Source organism: Octopus sinensis, linkage group LG4 (assembly GCF_006345805.1).
Source record: "Octopus sinensis linkage group LG4, ASM634580v1, whole genome shotgun sequence".
In the NCBI taxonomy this organism is placed as follows: Eukaryota; Metazoa; Mollusca; class Cephalopoda; order Octopoda; family Octopodidae; genus Octopus; species Octopus sinensis.
In genome coordinates, this window is record NC_043000.1 from 89,286,932 (window position 1) to 89,299,946 (window position 13,015).

At 37.0% G+C, this 13,015-nt stretch overlaps 1 protein-coding gene across 1 annotated transcript in view; it reads right to left on the reverse strand.

Moving 5' to 3' along the window:
* Positions 1–13,015, reverse strand: part of LOC115210527 — a 139,410-nt gene that overhangs the window by 51,093 nt on the left and 75,302 nt on the right. The window contains exons 20-21 of the mRNA XM_036502240.1: positions 7,476–7,587; positions 1,653–1,828 (exon numbers count right to left, since the gene is read on the reverse strand). Coding sequence (XP_036358133.1) covers positions 1,653–1,828; positions 7,476–7,587 — 288 coding nt within the window. The remainder of the gene's footprint in view (positions 1–1,652; positions 1,829–7,475; positions 7,588–13,015) is intronic.

The window sequence follows — 13,015 nt, forward strand, 5'->3', positions numbered from 1 at the left end:
CACAAAAGCTAGATGAGTGCTTGCATGAAGGCGCAGTACCCAACTGGATGACAAAAGGAAAAACATTGTTATGTGCCAAGTATCCTGAAAAGGGAAATGAAGTATCCAACTTTAAGCCAACAACGTGCCTTCCGCTAATGTGGAAACTAATGTCAGGTGCTTTGGCCGGTGAGCTGTACAGATACTTGGAAAAAATGGGCTGCTGCCTATTGAACAGAAAGTGTGCCGAGAAAGGAGTCGCCAGCGAACAAAGGGTCAGCTCTTAATTGATAATCTAATTATCTGGAACTGCAAGAGAAGACATACAAAGCTGAATATGGCATGGGTTGGCTATCGCAAAGCTTACGATATAATGCCACTTCTGGATAATAAAAACAATACAAATGTATGGAGTGGCAAAGAATATGTGAAGCCTTATATGGAATAGCATGAAATGCTGGAGAACGGAATTGACAACAAGGGAGCAAGTAGTAGGACAGGGGAAAATCAAAAGGAATCTTCCAGGGAGACAGTGTCCACCCCACTGTTATTCGTACTGGGCATGATCCCCTTGCGTGAAAACAAAGAAAACCACAGAAAACAAGGGTGGGGCATGATCTGGAAAGAGGAAGTGGAAACTAAACCACTTACTATCCACTTACCATGTCGCGCACATATAGTTGCCATGCATGTGACTGGTGAACCCTTATAAGACGGATAGTCATCATGGATATATTGGGCTTAGTATGCTAGTACTCTAGTGTCACTTTGATAGCATGGGCTGTTCTCTCACCCAATAATAAAAACAACATTGGTAATAATAATAATGATAATAATAATAATAATAATAATAATAATAATAATAATAATAATAATAGTAATAATAATAATAATAATTATGATAATAATAATTATAATCATAATAATAGTAGCAACAACAACACCATGTCACGTGCATATGGTTATGATGCATGTGCCTGATGTACTCTGATGTAATCATGGTGGGTATATTGGGCATTGTATGCCTGTACCTCAATATCTCTTTGATGGTATACATTGCTCTCTCAATAATTATAATAATAACAATGATGATGATGATGATGATGATGATGATGATGATGATGATGATAACCACGTAGATGAAGAGAAACCCATAAGAGGATATAGAAAAAGAATGCGTATCATTTGAACTCGAAGCACTAACAACCAAATTTGAGAAATACGCCTGAGAAATTGGAAGTGACATGAGAGTAAAACATGCTCAAATAACTGCCATTTTGGAGATATCGAGGATTTTGAGATTGATACTTGGGTGTTAAGTATATTCTACTGTCTTTAACATCTAAGTCTCAAGTCTTATAATTCGTAGAAAGAGTCTCTGTGAGACCATTGGCAACAGGTTGCTGTCCACTCTCACAGAATTAACCAGAGCAAGATCGAGAATTCTGAAAAGTAAAATTTAATAATAATAACAACGACGACGACGACGATGATGATGATGGTGATGATGATGATGATGATGATGACGTTGATAATGATGATGATGATGATGATGATGATGATGATGATGATGATGATGATGGTGATTAAATAAAGTACTTTAAATACCACAAATTTATACAAATTTAACGAGGCAGAAAATATTTTCCTTTTAAATGACAAAGTAAACTTACAAATGTCTTTGGTTATCAATCCATGTGTTGAATTGTGGATTAGTTTATGACCACCCGTAGAATTGCCTCTGTTTGATCCTGATAGAACTCCTTGAGTGCAAGCTATTTTTTCACAGCATCCATTTGAGTCCTTTATTCTGCGGCAGTTTGGTGGTAGGACAGTGACTTTGGAACATCTAACGAAAAATATTTTAGGGAGTACGAATTAGATCACATTGCATGAAGGGAAACCCATTTAAAAATACCTACCAAGCATAATCCCGTAAAGAAAAGAGATATTAAAGCAAATGTAGAGTGTGAAACACAGTAGAGCTATAATAAGCCATTTCATCAGACTCACAGGCAAAACCAACAATTAAAACACTACATATATGTTCTAAGTATACATAGAATTTGGTGGTGGCTGTTTAGGGGGAAGCATACAGAAAGCTAACATTCTTTTCGGCATTCTCCGGTTCGTTTTCTAAATAAATAGATACTTTTATAATCAGGTTATCCTGAAGAATTTCAACCATGTTTCATCGTCTGCTACTACAACAGCTCCTTTATAGGATCCAGTTAGCTCAAGACATCATCAGGAGGAACCACACCCGGTTTCGGCCCCTACACCTCTACCGTTTTGATGTGGCGCCCCCCCCCCCGCTTTTGGATGTGTCTTCAGCTCTGGTGTTGAGTGCATGCCTTCTTTCTCCTTTCTTCTGTTCCCTGGCCTCTTCGATGTAGCGTCAAAGGTGTGTCAGCGGGCGACTGAGTGTCTTGTCAAATTTCCCTTTAAATACCTGCTTCTAGACTCCAGCAGGCAGCCCCAGCAAGTTGTCACGTGACACTGTCTCAACTTTAACTGACCAATGGAGGGCGCGGAGTCTTAGCCCACGCATTCTCTAAACGAGACCGTCCTATAAAGTGTTAAAACGATTCTTCGCCCTCATGCAATCTCACCAATGATGCACTGCCAATACATTCTTACTCATGCTATCGTTTGACATTATGATTTAATTTATTTTTATTTCTATTATTTTGTTTTTATTTTATTTTATTTTTCTGTTATTGGTTTGGCATAATTGTTAATGTGTCGAGGAAAATGACTTATAGCATTGCATCTGGCCTTTAAGAAGAGCGGGCATCGGTGCTCCACATCGTTCTGGGTTCAGTCACACAATAGCTTCAGACTGACCAAAGCCGTGTGTTTGGATTTGGTAGACGAAAACGAAAAGAAGCCCTTTGCACATATGCGTATGTGTGTGTGAGTGTATGTCTGTGTGTATGTATGTATAGATAGACAATTGGTGATGGTCTGTTTATGTTCCTATAACCTAGAGACTCGGCAAAGATAACTGATAAAGTACCAGGCTTTAAGACTGCGTCCTGAGGTTCAGTTGTTCGACTAAACCCTTCAAGACGGTACTTCAGCGTAAGGCGGCGAGCTGGCAGAAACGTTAGCGCGCCGGGCGAAATGCTTAGCAATATTTCATCTGCCGTTACGTTCTGAGTTCAAATACCGCCGAGGCCGACTTTGCCTTTCATCCTTTCGGGGTCGATCAATTAAGTACCAGTTACGCACTGGGGTCGATGTAATTGACTTAATCTCTTTGTCTGTCCTCGTTTGTCCCCTCTATGTTTAGCCCCTTGTGGGCAATAAAGAAATAAGACGATACCTCAGCATGGCTGCAGTTCGAAGACAAAAATAGATAAAAGATGAAAATAAAAATATATTATATAATGATATTTTGCTATCTTTATCTTTTGACATTTTAAAAATTAGCTAGATCATGTTATTCTAAATTTTATACTACTTTAACTTACTGTCATGTATACGAGCTCTTCTCTGATATTAGAATCGACAGCCAAATAAAATGCTTTCAAAAATCTTTATAAAATATGTATATGAATCATTTAATTTTCATTTCTTTTTGGCAGGAAACATGATAATCATAAAACGTATGTCAGGCTAATTAGAGCTATCAGTAACATCGACATAAATTCATGTTCTATCATTGCCAAATACACACACACACACAACACACACACACACCACACACACACACACACACACACACACACACATACATACATACATACATACATACATACATACATACATACATACATATATACATACATACATACATACATACATACATACATACATACATACATACATACATACATACATACATACATACATACATATAGATACATTCAGACACAGATATCAACTACAAGCATGATAAGGATTTTCGACTGGTTTAAAATATATGTTCTATGTACAACTTATATAGATATATCTTGTGATAAACGTTCTTTTTTTTTATCTTTTTAATGTAAATTCATTTACATATATTACAAACTTTGAAATATTCCTAATTTTGTACAAAATCTTTCCTCTTTCTATCCTCGTGTCTCTTTCTCTCACGGTATATACATATATGTATATACACTTGTATACACACATACATATACATATATGAACACGGATACATTCTTTTACTTGTTTCAATCATTTGACTGCGGCCATGGTGGAGCATCGCTTTTAGTGGAACAAATCGATCCCAGGACTTATTCTTAATAAGGCTAGTACTTAATTAATCGGTCTCTTTTGCCTCTAAGTTACGGGGACGTAAACGCATCAACGTTGGTTGTCAAGATATGGTGGGCGGACAACCACGGACACACAAACATATACATATACATATATATATGTATATATATACATACATACGTATGTATGTATGTATGTATGTATGTATGTACGACGGGCTTTTTTCAGTTTCTGTCTACCAAGTCCACTCACAAGGATTTGATCGTCCCAAGGTTATAGTAGAAAACCCCTACTAAATGTGCCACGCAGTGGAACTGAACCCGGAACCATGTGGTAGGGAAGCAAACTTCTTACCACACAACCACGCTGTCATAGGTCGACGTTGACTTTTCTTTTCCGCATCGGAAACAAGCTGCCTACATGCCTGCAAACAGATCTCTTGCTAGCAGCTAACAGTTACTTTTACCTGTTCTCGTCACTTACACTCCATTGTTTTGGAAGGCATCTAAAATCGCTCTCTCCCACCAGACTGCTTGTGTGAACCTCCGCACCAGGTACCAAATGGTGTACAAGAACGCAATGAACATGACCGACTATGAGGCTGCCACGCACTAACAGCTCACTTGCTACTTTGACGGTCAACTGTTGCCTGATGATAGAGACCTTCCGCTTGGTTTCAATAATCTTCAAGTCGTAGGTATTGTATTCACATCAGTGGCATTCCGTAAAAGGGAGGATAAGTGATCATTTCTCTCTATAGAGTGGGATGCACCTTGGGCAAGAACTGGTAACTACCTTAGCCTCCCTCGTCAGGGATACGGTGAAGACGTTGGCAGCAGGACGTTGTCTAACCGACAAGGCTGAGGGGTCCCAGACCAATGTATGTGTGTGTGTGTGTGTGTGTATCTGTGTGCTATTTTCTATATATGAGAAGAAGATTCTCTGGTGACCGAGGCGGCATCTATCATTGCGATTGCCAAATCACGCGTGGTAAACTATCGTCTCTGGTAGCTCAATAATGTCACATGAAACTTCGTGTATTTCTACAAATCTATATATATAAAACTGTAGTTGTGTGAGTGTCTGTCCCCTTCGATTTAGATTCCTAACTACTCCCACATTTTGCGGTGCAGTTTAACCAAATTCGAGTATCTTATAGTCGTGATTCATATCAAGCCCGTCTGAGTATTAGCGCGCGTCTACGATGAGTCTACGATTTTAAAAATAATTTAACACCATTTTTTATTCCATTTTAATGCATAATTTTTCGTGTGTCGATGGCGGCGGAGTTGGCGTCCATGGTCACACCTGCACCTGTTTGCTTCTCCCCCTTCTTCCCTCCCTTGTGAAGCTGTGGGGAAAGGAGTGTAAGGAAATCAACGTTGTAAAGCGTTGTCAAGGAGACCAGCGTTCTTTTAGAACAACGACTTCATGGCTTGAAGACACCAAAACAGAAATGGCTAAGAAAGCCCGAATTGGCATCTATAAGGGAAGTAACTCTCTAAAAATGCTTATATAGTTATTTCCCTTACAAACCCGAGCAACGCCGGGCGATACTGCTAGTGAAATATAAAAGGAGAAATTTGTCCTCAGAAGCAAGATCGCAGAGCGAATGCCGTTTACGTTCTCGTGTATTAGAACGCGTAATAAAGTAATAGATAAATGTACAAGTCATTGGTTTGATCCTAGATGCTTTGTGTGCTCATACAAAATGTGTGTGTGTGTGTGCGCGCGTACGTACGTGCGTGCGTGCGTGTCTGTGAGCATATATGTACACACATCCAACTTTACTTGTGGTGTTTTGAACGCTGTAGGCTGCAACAATCGTCCTTAGAAATCACCGCGTATTTGCGTTGTGCTAAAAAATCAGACTAGATCAGCGAACGAAATTTCATCAGCTGCAACGGATGGGACTGTTGAATCACGTGATTCCAGTATAATTTGCGCTTAATCAGCAACAGGCATCCTACTCGAATGCCACGACGAAAACCCGCCAAACCTATATAGTTTAACAGTAACTAAACAGTCAGTGAATTCACAAGTAGCTGGTGGGCTGTGTATAATTCAGCTATTAGTGACGGAAGCTGCCTTTGTAACGTATAATAATTTGCACTTCCAATTTAACATGGACGAGTTGTTTCGAACGCTGTAGGCTACGGTAATTTTCTTGAAATGTATAAATACACCTAAATATGAGCACGTTTTAAATTTGTTTACTAGACAAATAATGATTCTAAATCGGCATAGGCATTTCATCTCATATACGCTACATCAGTGCTCTTATTAATTAATACACAGGTTTCATTAGTCACAGCTTTGAGAAACACGTTGGCCTGGTAACGTTTATATTTCTACTACGTAGATTCTCTATACTCTCAGCAACTAGGGGCAAAGTAAAAGAATCCTGACAAAGGCTTTAACGAAAATCGAAACCACTCGATTGAAAGATTCTCTCTCGAAGTTTGTTTAAATATTATAGATTTTATGATATTATAAAATTATTTACATTCTACCTTCAAGATTGATTTTTGTGTTTCTCCTGTTAATATTCTCCGTTATTTTTTTTACTTATTTCACTCATTTGACTGCGGCCATGCTGGAACATCGCCTTAAAGGGTTTTCGTCGAAGAAATCGAACCCAGGACTTATTTTCGTTAAGCCTAGTCCTAGTACTTATTGTATCGCTCTTTTTTGCCGAACCGCTAATTTACATTAACGCATCAGCATCGGTTGTCAAGCGATGGCTGGGGGTCAAACACAGACACACACTCACATACATAAATACATAAATACACACACACACACAAACACACATGGTTGACTTTTCACCTGAGTCTATCTATTTACAAGACGGGCTTCTTTAAGTTTCTGTCCACCAGATCCACTCACAAGGATTTGGTCAACGTGGGCTACGTGTGTGTCAAGTTTCATCAGAATCGGTTGAAAGCCGTGGTCAGGGTGAGGGTACAACCTGACAGACACACAGACACACAGACAGACAAACTGCCGTTTATATATATAGAGATATATATTAATAAATATAAATATGTTATAGGTTTTCAATGTTATAAAAGAACAACTTTGGTTACTCAGAGAAAGTATTTTTTTGCTTTTAATGGGTTTTTTTATGTGTAAAGTGTCTGCACCCCCAAAAATAAAACAATGCAAAAAACGAACATTTTTTCCCATGAAGTATTAGTTGAGTTTAAGCGAAGTGCAAAGAAAAAGCATGAGAAAATAATGCAATTGATACAACGTCTGTATATCAGAAAATTATTTCTTACTGTTCATAGCATCTTGCAATTCCTAGCGCGACATTTTCACAAACACAAGTGGAGCATCCATCCTGCCAAGTATGACCTTCTGGAATTTTCTTACCGTTCACTAAACAGGAACCTAATTGAATAAGTAAATAAACAAACAAATAAATAAAAATATCAATAGCAATAACTATAATAATAATAATAATAATAATAATAACAACAACAATAACAACAACAATAATGGTTTCACATTTTAGCACAAGGCCAGCAATTTTGGGGGAATTCCGTTAGTCGATTAAACTGACCCCAGTGCTCGGCTTGTACTTATTTTATCGATCCCGAAAGGACGAAAAGCAAAGTTGACCTCGTCGAAATTTGAAAAAAAATATGACAATGAAACAAATAGATACAAGCTACGTTTTCAGGAATCAGATTACAATTTGATACGTGAAACACGAGAGATTCGACTTGAAAAATCGGAAAGGATGTTTACTGTTGGTTTGTTATTTTTATGTATAGCCCTTCTGCCAAAAGAAAAAGAAGGGTTCGTCGAGGGGATACGATAAAATGTATGGGATCTGCAGATCCTGAAGTTACTCAAAAAATACAAAACGAGCCCTGAGCAATTCTACCCTATAGTAGATGTAGAGAGAAATGATAAAACCGTAGTGCGGAGGGTAAAATTCTTCATTAATATTCATTTGAGGGCTGACATTTGCCAGTGTGAGCACCACTGCATGGCACAGAGCCAATACTTGTCTTGTACTGATATGATCTTATAAGAAAAGATGGAATACTAAGTTGATACTGTCAGAAATGAAATTTTAGAATGGAGAAGAACGTATCTGGATACCACAAAATGTTCAGATCATCACTTTGCTGATACCGCTAATAAGGATATTAAGAAGCTAAATCGTTCGTTAGCATCGATTAAGATTTTTCTAATCGGAAATAGTAATCATATGAAAAATTAATGAGCGAAATTTTGACTTAAGATCAAAGTGGAAATAACCAAATTGTCTAGTATGTATTTCCTACGTCTGTGTTAAGTGGAATAATTTAGAAACACTATGAGACATTAGAAGCGTATTTCGACTCATAATCTAAAAGTGGATATTCCAATACTCTCGTTTAATCGGTCCATTTCCTGAAAGCAACACAATTATCGAAATCTTATTGATGATCGCTTGGAAATTATGGCGATGTTTTATTTAATTTCCGTTCACTCAATTTCAACATACATTTCTCACTTTGATGGCAATTTTATCTAACCACACACACACACACACACACATATATATATAATATATATATATATATATATATTATATATATATATATATATATATATATATATATAATATATATATATATATATATATATGTATGTATATATGCATGTATGTGTGTGTGTGTGTATTGCCTAAATAAAATAGTTATTTACATTTCAGTGTACTTCGGTTTCTTCCTGCCTCTCTCACGCGCTCTCTCTCACTCTCTCACACACACATTGTTTTACTTTCATTTTTGTCTTTTCATCAAAATAGATTCCAAAAATATATTTTTGTATAGATAAGAACCTCCCTTTTATCTTTCTTTCTTTCTTTCCTCCCTTTCTTAAGTCCTCAACGCTTGAAGGAATCGCAGAGAGTCACCGTTGTGTCTTGAGCATTTGTACTGCGTGAATTGGTTATTCAAAGACGAAGCCCATACCTATCCAGCTCTACATATTTCCGCCCCATTTTTCCACAAACCGACAGAGAAACAAGAGGACAGACAGAAACGAAGAAAGAAAGAAAGAAAGAAAGAAAGAAAGAAAGAAAGGAAAAAAGAAAGGAAGAAAGAAAGACAGAAAGAAAGAAAGAAGAAAGAAAGGAAGAAAGAAAAAAAGACAGAAAGAAAGAGAGAGAGAGAAAAGAAAGGAAGAAAGAAATAAAGAAACAAAGAAAGAAACTGCCCTAGTACTGGTGATTTGATGTAATGCTAAATTAACGTTAGTGGTATTTCAATTGAGATCGTAGCTATCTGAAAGGAATACAACTTCTCTACCATCAAAACGGATATTCCTTCTTAGAGGTGACTGCTCATAACTTATATAGCAGGGCCTCTGGGAGGAGATGATGAAGAACGGAAAAGAGCAAAAAGAGCAAAAATCAGCTCCCAACTGGAGACCTTGTTGGAAAGCACGCAAGATGATCGACAGATGAACTAACATAGCACACAAAATGCTATAGTAATATTATTGGGCCTCAGAGAGAATCCCTTTTTGCTTGAAGCCTTAACTCTTCATACAGCTGTAGGACATAACATTCTGACACATGTCTCGTCTTGAGCTTTTTAAACTTAGCAGAATCCGCCTAACTCATAGCTCAGGTACAGTTAATTTTAGAGAGAGAGAGAGAGATACTTCAGTACTGCATTGATACATATCCTAGTGACTACTAAAGACAAAAGGTAATGTTGACCTAACTGAGATTTGAACTCAGAACACAGAGAATTGGTAAGGACATTCTGTCCGACGCTTCAGTTACTTCCCCAACGTTTCCTCTTCAGGCAGAATGCAGATAATTTGTTTCCCTTTGTCGTCTCTGGTTAGATACAAACAAAATTTACAGCGGAAAAGGAAACTGCGAGTTGTTGGCATTCAGGCCTTACCTGAAAACATGTGAAGGAATATTGAGATTGAAAAGTAGCAATTCACTGTCTTTAAATCCCGACGAGTTCTTTCTTTAGTTACTTTATATCACAATTGGTGAACTATAGCATCGCCGTTACAAGTTTGCAACTAATCACTGGTTCAATGGATTTCTGGTGATAAGTACATTTTAACACAGCAAAGAACAAATACCTGAAGTTGTTCTACTTTACAGCATTTGTCTCACAATTCATAAATACTACTTAGTTCTTTCTTTTAAGAAGGCAAACATATGTCAAGAAAACAACTACTGCTTTATGCGACCGTTGATTACATTATCTAATGTGTCCTTTCGGTATCTACAAGCGTAAATGTGAATTGAACAAGATTTAGCTGCTATTCTGGCACATGTTTTCATTTAGATACGCGCCACTTCGAATTAAGTATATCTAATTTCAAAGGTGTTCAATTGATTTCTTATCTTACTTAGTTTTTGCTTTATTCGTGTTTTGTAGATATTTACGTAAGCTCTCTGTCAATCTTAATATTTTCATTGCACTACCGTAGAAATTTTATAATAGTTTTCTAATTGCACTAAGCTCCTACCTTCCTCTGTTGGTAGTGCTCTTTCCATATTAGTTTATCGGTGGTGTGTTTTAAGCACAAACATTATATTCCTTTTGTTTTTTGTGTCTAGTTTTTGCAATTCATTTATCTTCCAATTAAGAACATTAAACTCTAACTTATTGCAATAGTTAAAGTATAGATGCCTACTAACTTTTATTTATATTTACTTGTCCAAAGAATTAATTAGGTTTTTGATACCTATTTTCCGAACTCAAATCTTTTTTAGAGCACGAATCTAATTCTTCTGTAAAAATTCTTTCCTAATATTTTCTTTTTATTTGTTTGGTTGTTATGTCTATGTGTGTGTGTATTATCAATGTGTGTGTTTGTGTGCTTGTGTGCACGTGTTTTATATTGTCTAGAACATTGACTCTTCGTTATTTGTAAGTCTGAGTTTGATCTAATTAGCATGATATTAGCTTTCTTAATTAATTTTCTTCCCTTCGAATGATATTATCAGTGGTAGTATTATTAGCATTAGTATTTGTCTTTGTATTTCAGTCTTCATTGAGTTAAACTTGTTCTCTAATTTCTAATTATTTAACTTTTCAAATTCTTATTTTTCTTTAACTGACAAAGACTAGTATTATCATAGAGAGAATTATCATTATGGTCGTCATGATCTTCATCATCATAATTACAGCAGCTGCATCATCACCATCATTGTAATCAATTTCTGATCAACATTAGCTTCTTATTATTATTCTATCGTTTAAGGTAATGAAGGGAAAATCGATAGAGGGACGTGTTTTCTTGTATTTAATTATTTTCTAATTCCAGATTTCACCAAGGATTCCCATCCACCTTCATGCCACAGAAGTCGTTAAAATACCAGCCACTTACTGGAAGTTAGTAATTTTGGACCCAGTTATTCTATCATCTTCGTAATTGTATTTGTTACTAAAATTATCGGCTTTGATATCGATATTATCATTGTTATATACATAATCTTTGTTATAGATATTATCATTATTATAGCCATCCTTAGTATCCTTATGAATGTCATTACACCCCGTTATTTTAATCTGCACCTTCATTATCTACACTACTCCAATTCAACCACAATAGCTCCTAATTCTTTTATTGCTATTGTCTCTAGATTTTTGTCTTTTCAGACCTGTGAAAGTATTGTTGCTGATCCTGATAAATGCATAACTTTTAGCGGTGTCGTCATGAGCACCACCGAGCTTCCCTTCTTTAAAATCCTATCTCTCTTTTCTAACCTCTCCATATCTTTCATTTCTCGGAGGAGAAAATTCTTGGTCGAATCACACAATTGTAGTGTGTGGGAATGGGATATTTTTCATACCTCTCAGTATCAGTTCTCGAGCATTCCAAGATTGGGCTGTTTTCGTTACTCGTCTCTCTGTGCATAAGGGACCTACTTATTGCTACTTCCACAACAAATAGTCCTACACAGATAATTACCATTTTTTATTGATTCTCAACCTATCATATACAAGCGCTATCTAAATGAACCTCAGACACCTCGCATGACTTTGTACTGTCCCTCTAAAACATCCTTCAATGAGCAACATAAACCAGTGGTATCATTGGTATAAATATCAGGGAAACGGTCACGTCACCCATCAATCAATAGATGAACTGCACTAAATTAAAACCCTCTTAAATTGTAACAAATGCTAGATTATATAATCTCATAAATTATCATGGTGATATCACGTATTCACCATGTGTGTCCGTAATATTCTTTTCTACTCTAAGCACACCCTGAAATTTTGGGCGATAGGGGCCAGTCGATTACATCGAAACCAGTACGCAACTGGTACTTAATTTATCGATCGCCAAAAGAATGAAAAGTAAAGTCGACCTCGGCAGAATTTGAAAAAGAACATAGCGGCCGACGAAATACCTATTTCTTTCCTACCCACAAGGGGTTAAACACAGAGAGGACAGACAAGGACAGATAAACGGACTAAGTCGATTATATCGACACCAGTGCGTAACTGGTACTTATTTAATCTACCCCGAAAGGATGAAAAGCAAAGTCGACCTCGGCGGAATTTGAACTCAGAACGTAACGGCAGACAAAATACCTATTTCTTTACTACCCACAAGGGGCTAAACACAGAGAGGACAAACAAGGACAGAAAAACGGATTAAGTCGATTACATCGATCCCAGTGCATAACTGTTACTAAATTTATCGACCCCGAAAGGATGAAAGGCAAAGTCGACCTCGGCGGAATTTGAACTCAGAACGTAACGGCATACGAAATACCACTGAGCATTTCGCCCGGCGTGCTAACGATTCTGCCTGCTCGCCGTCTTTATGTGTC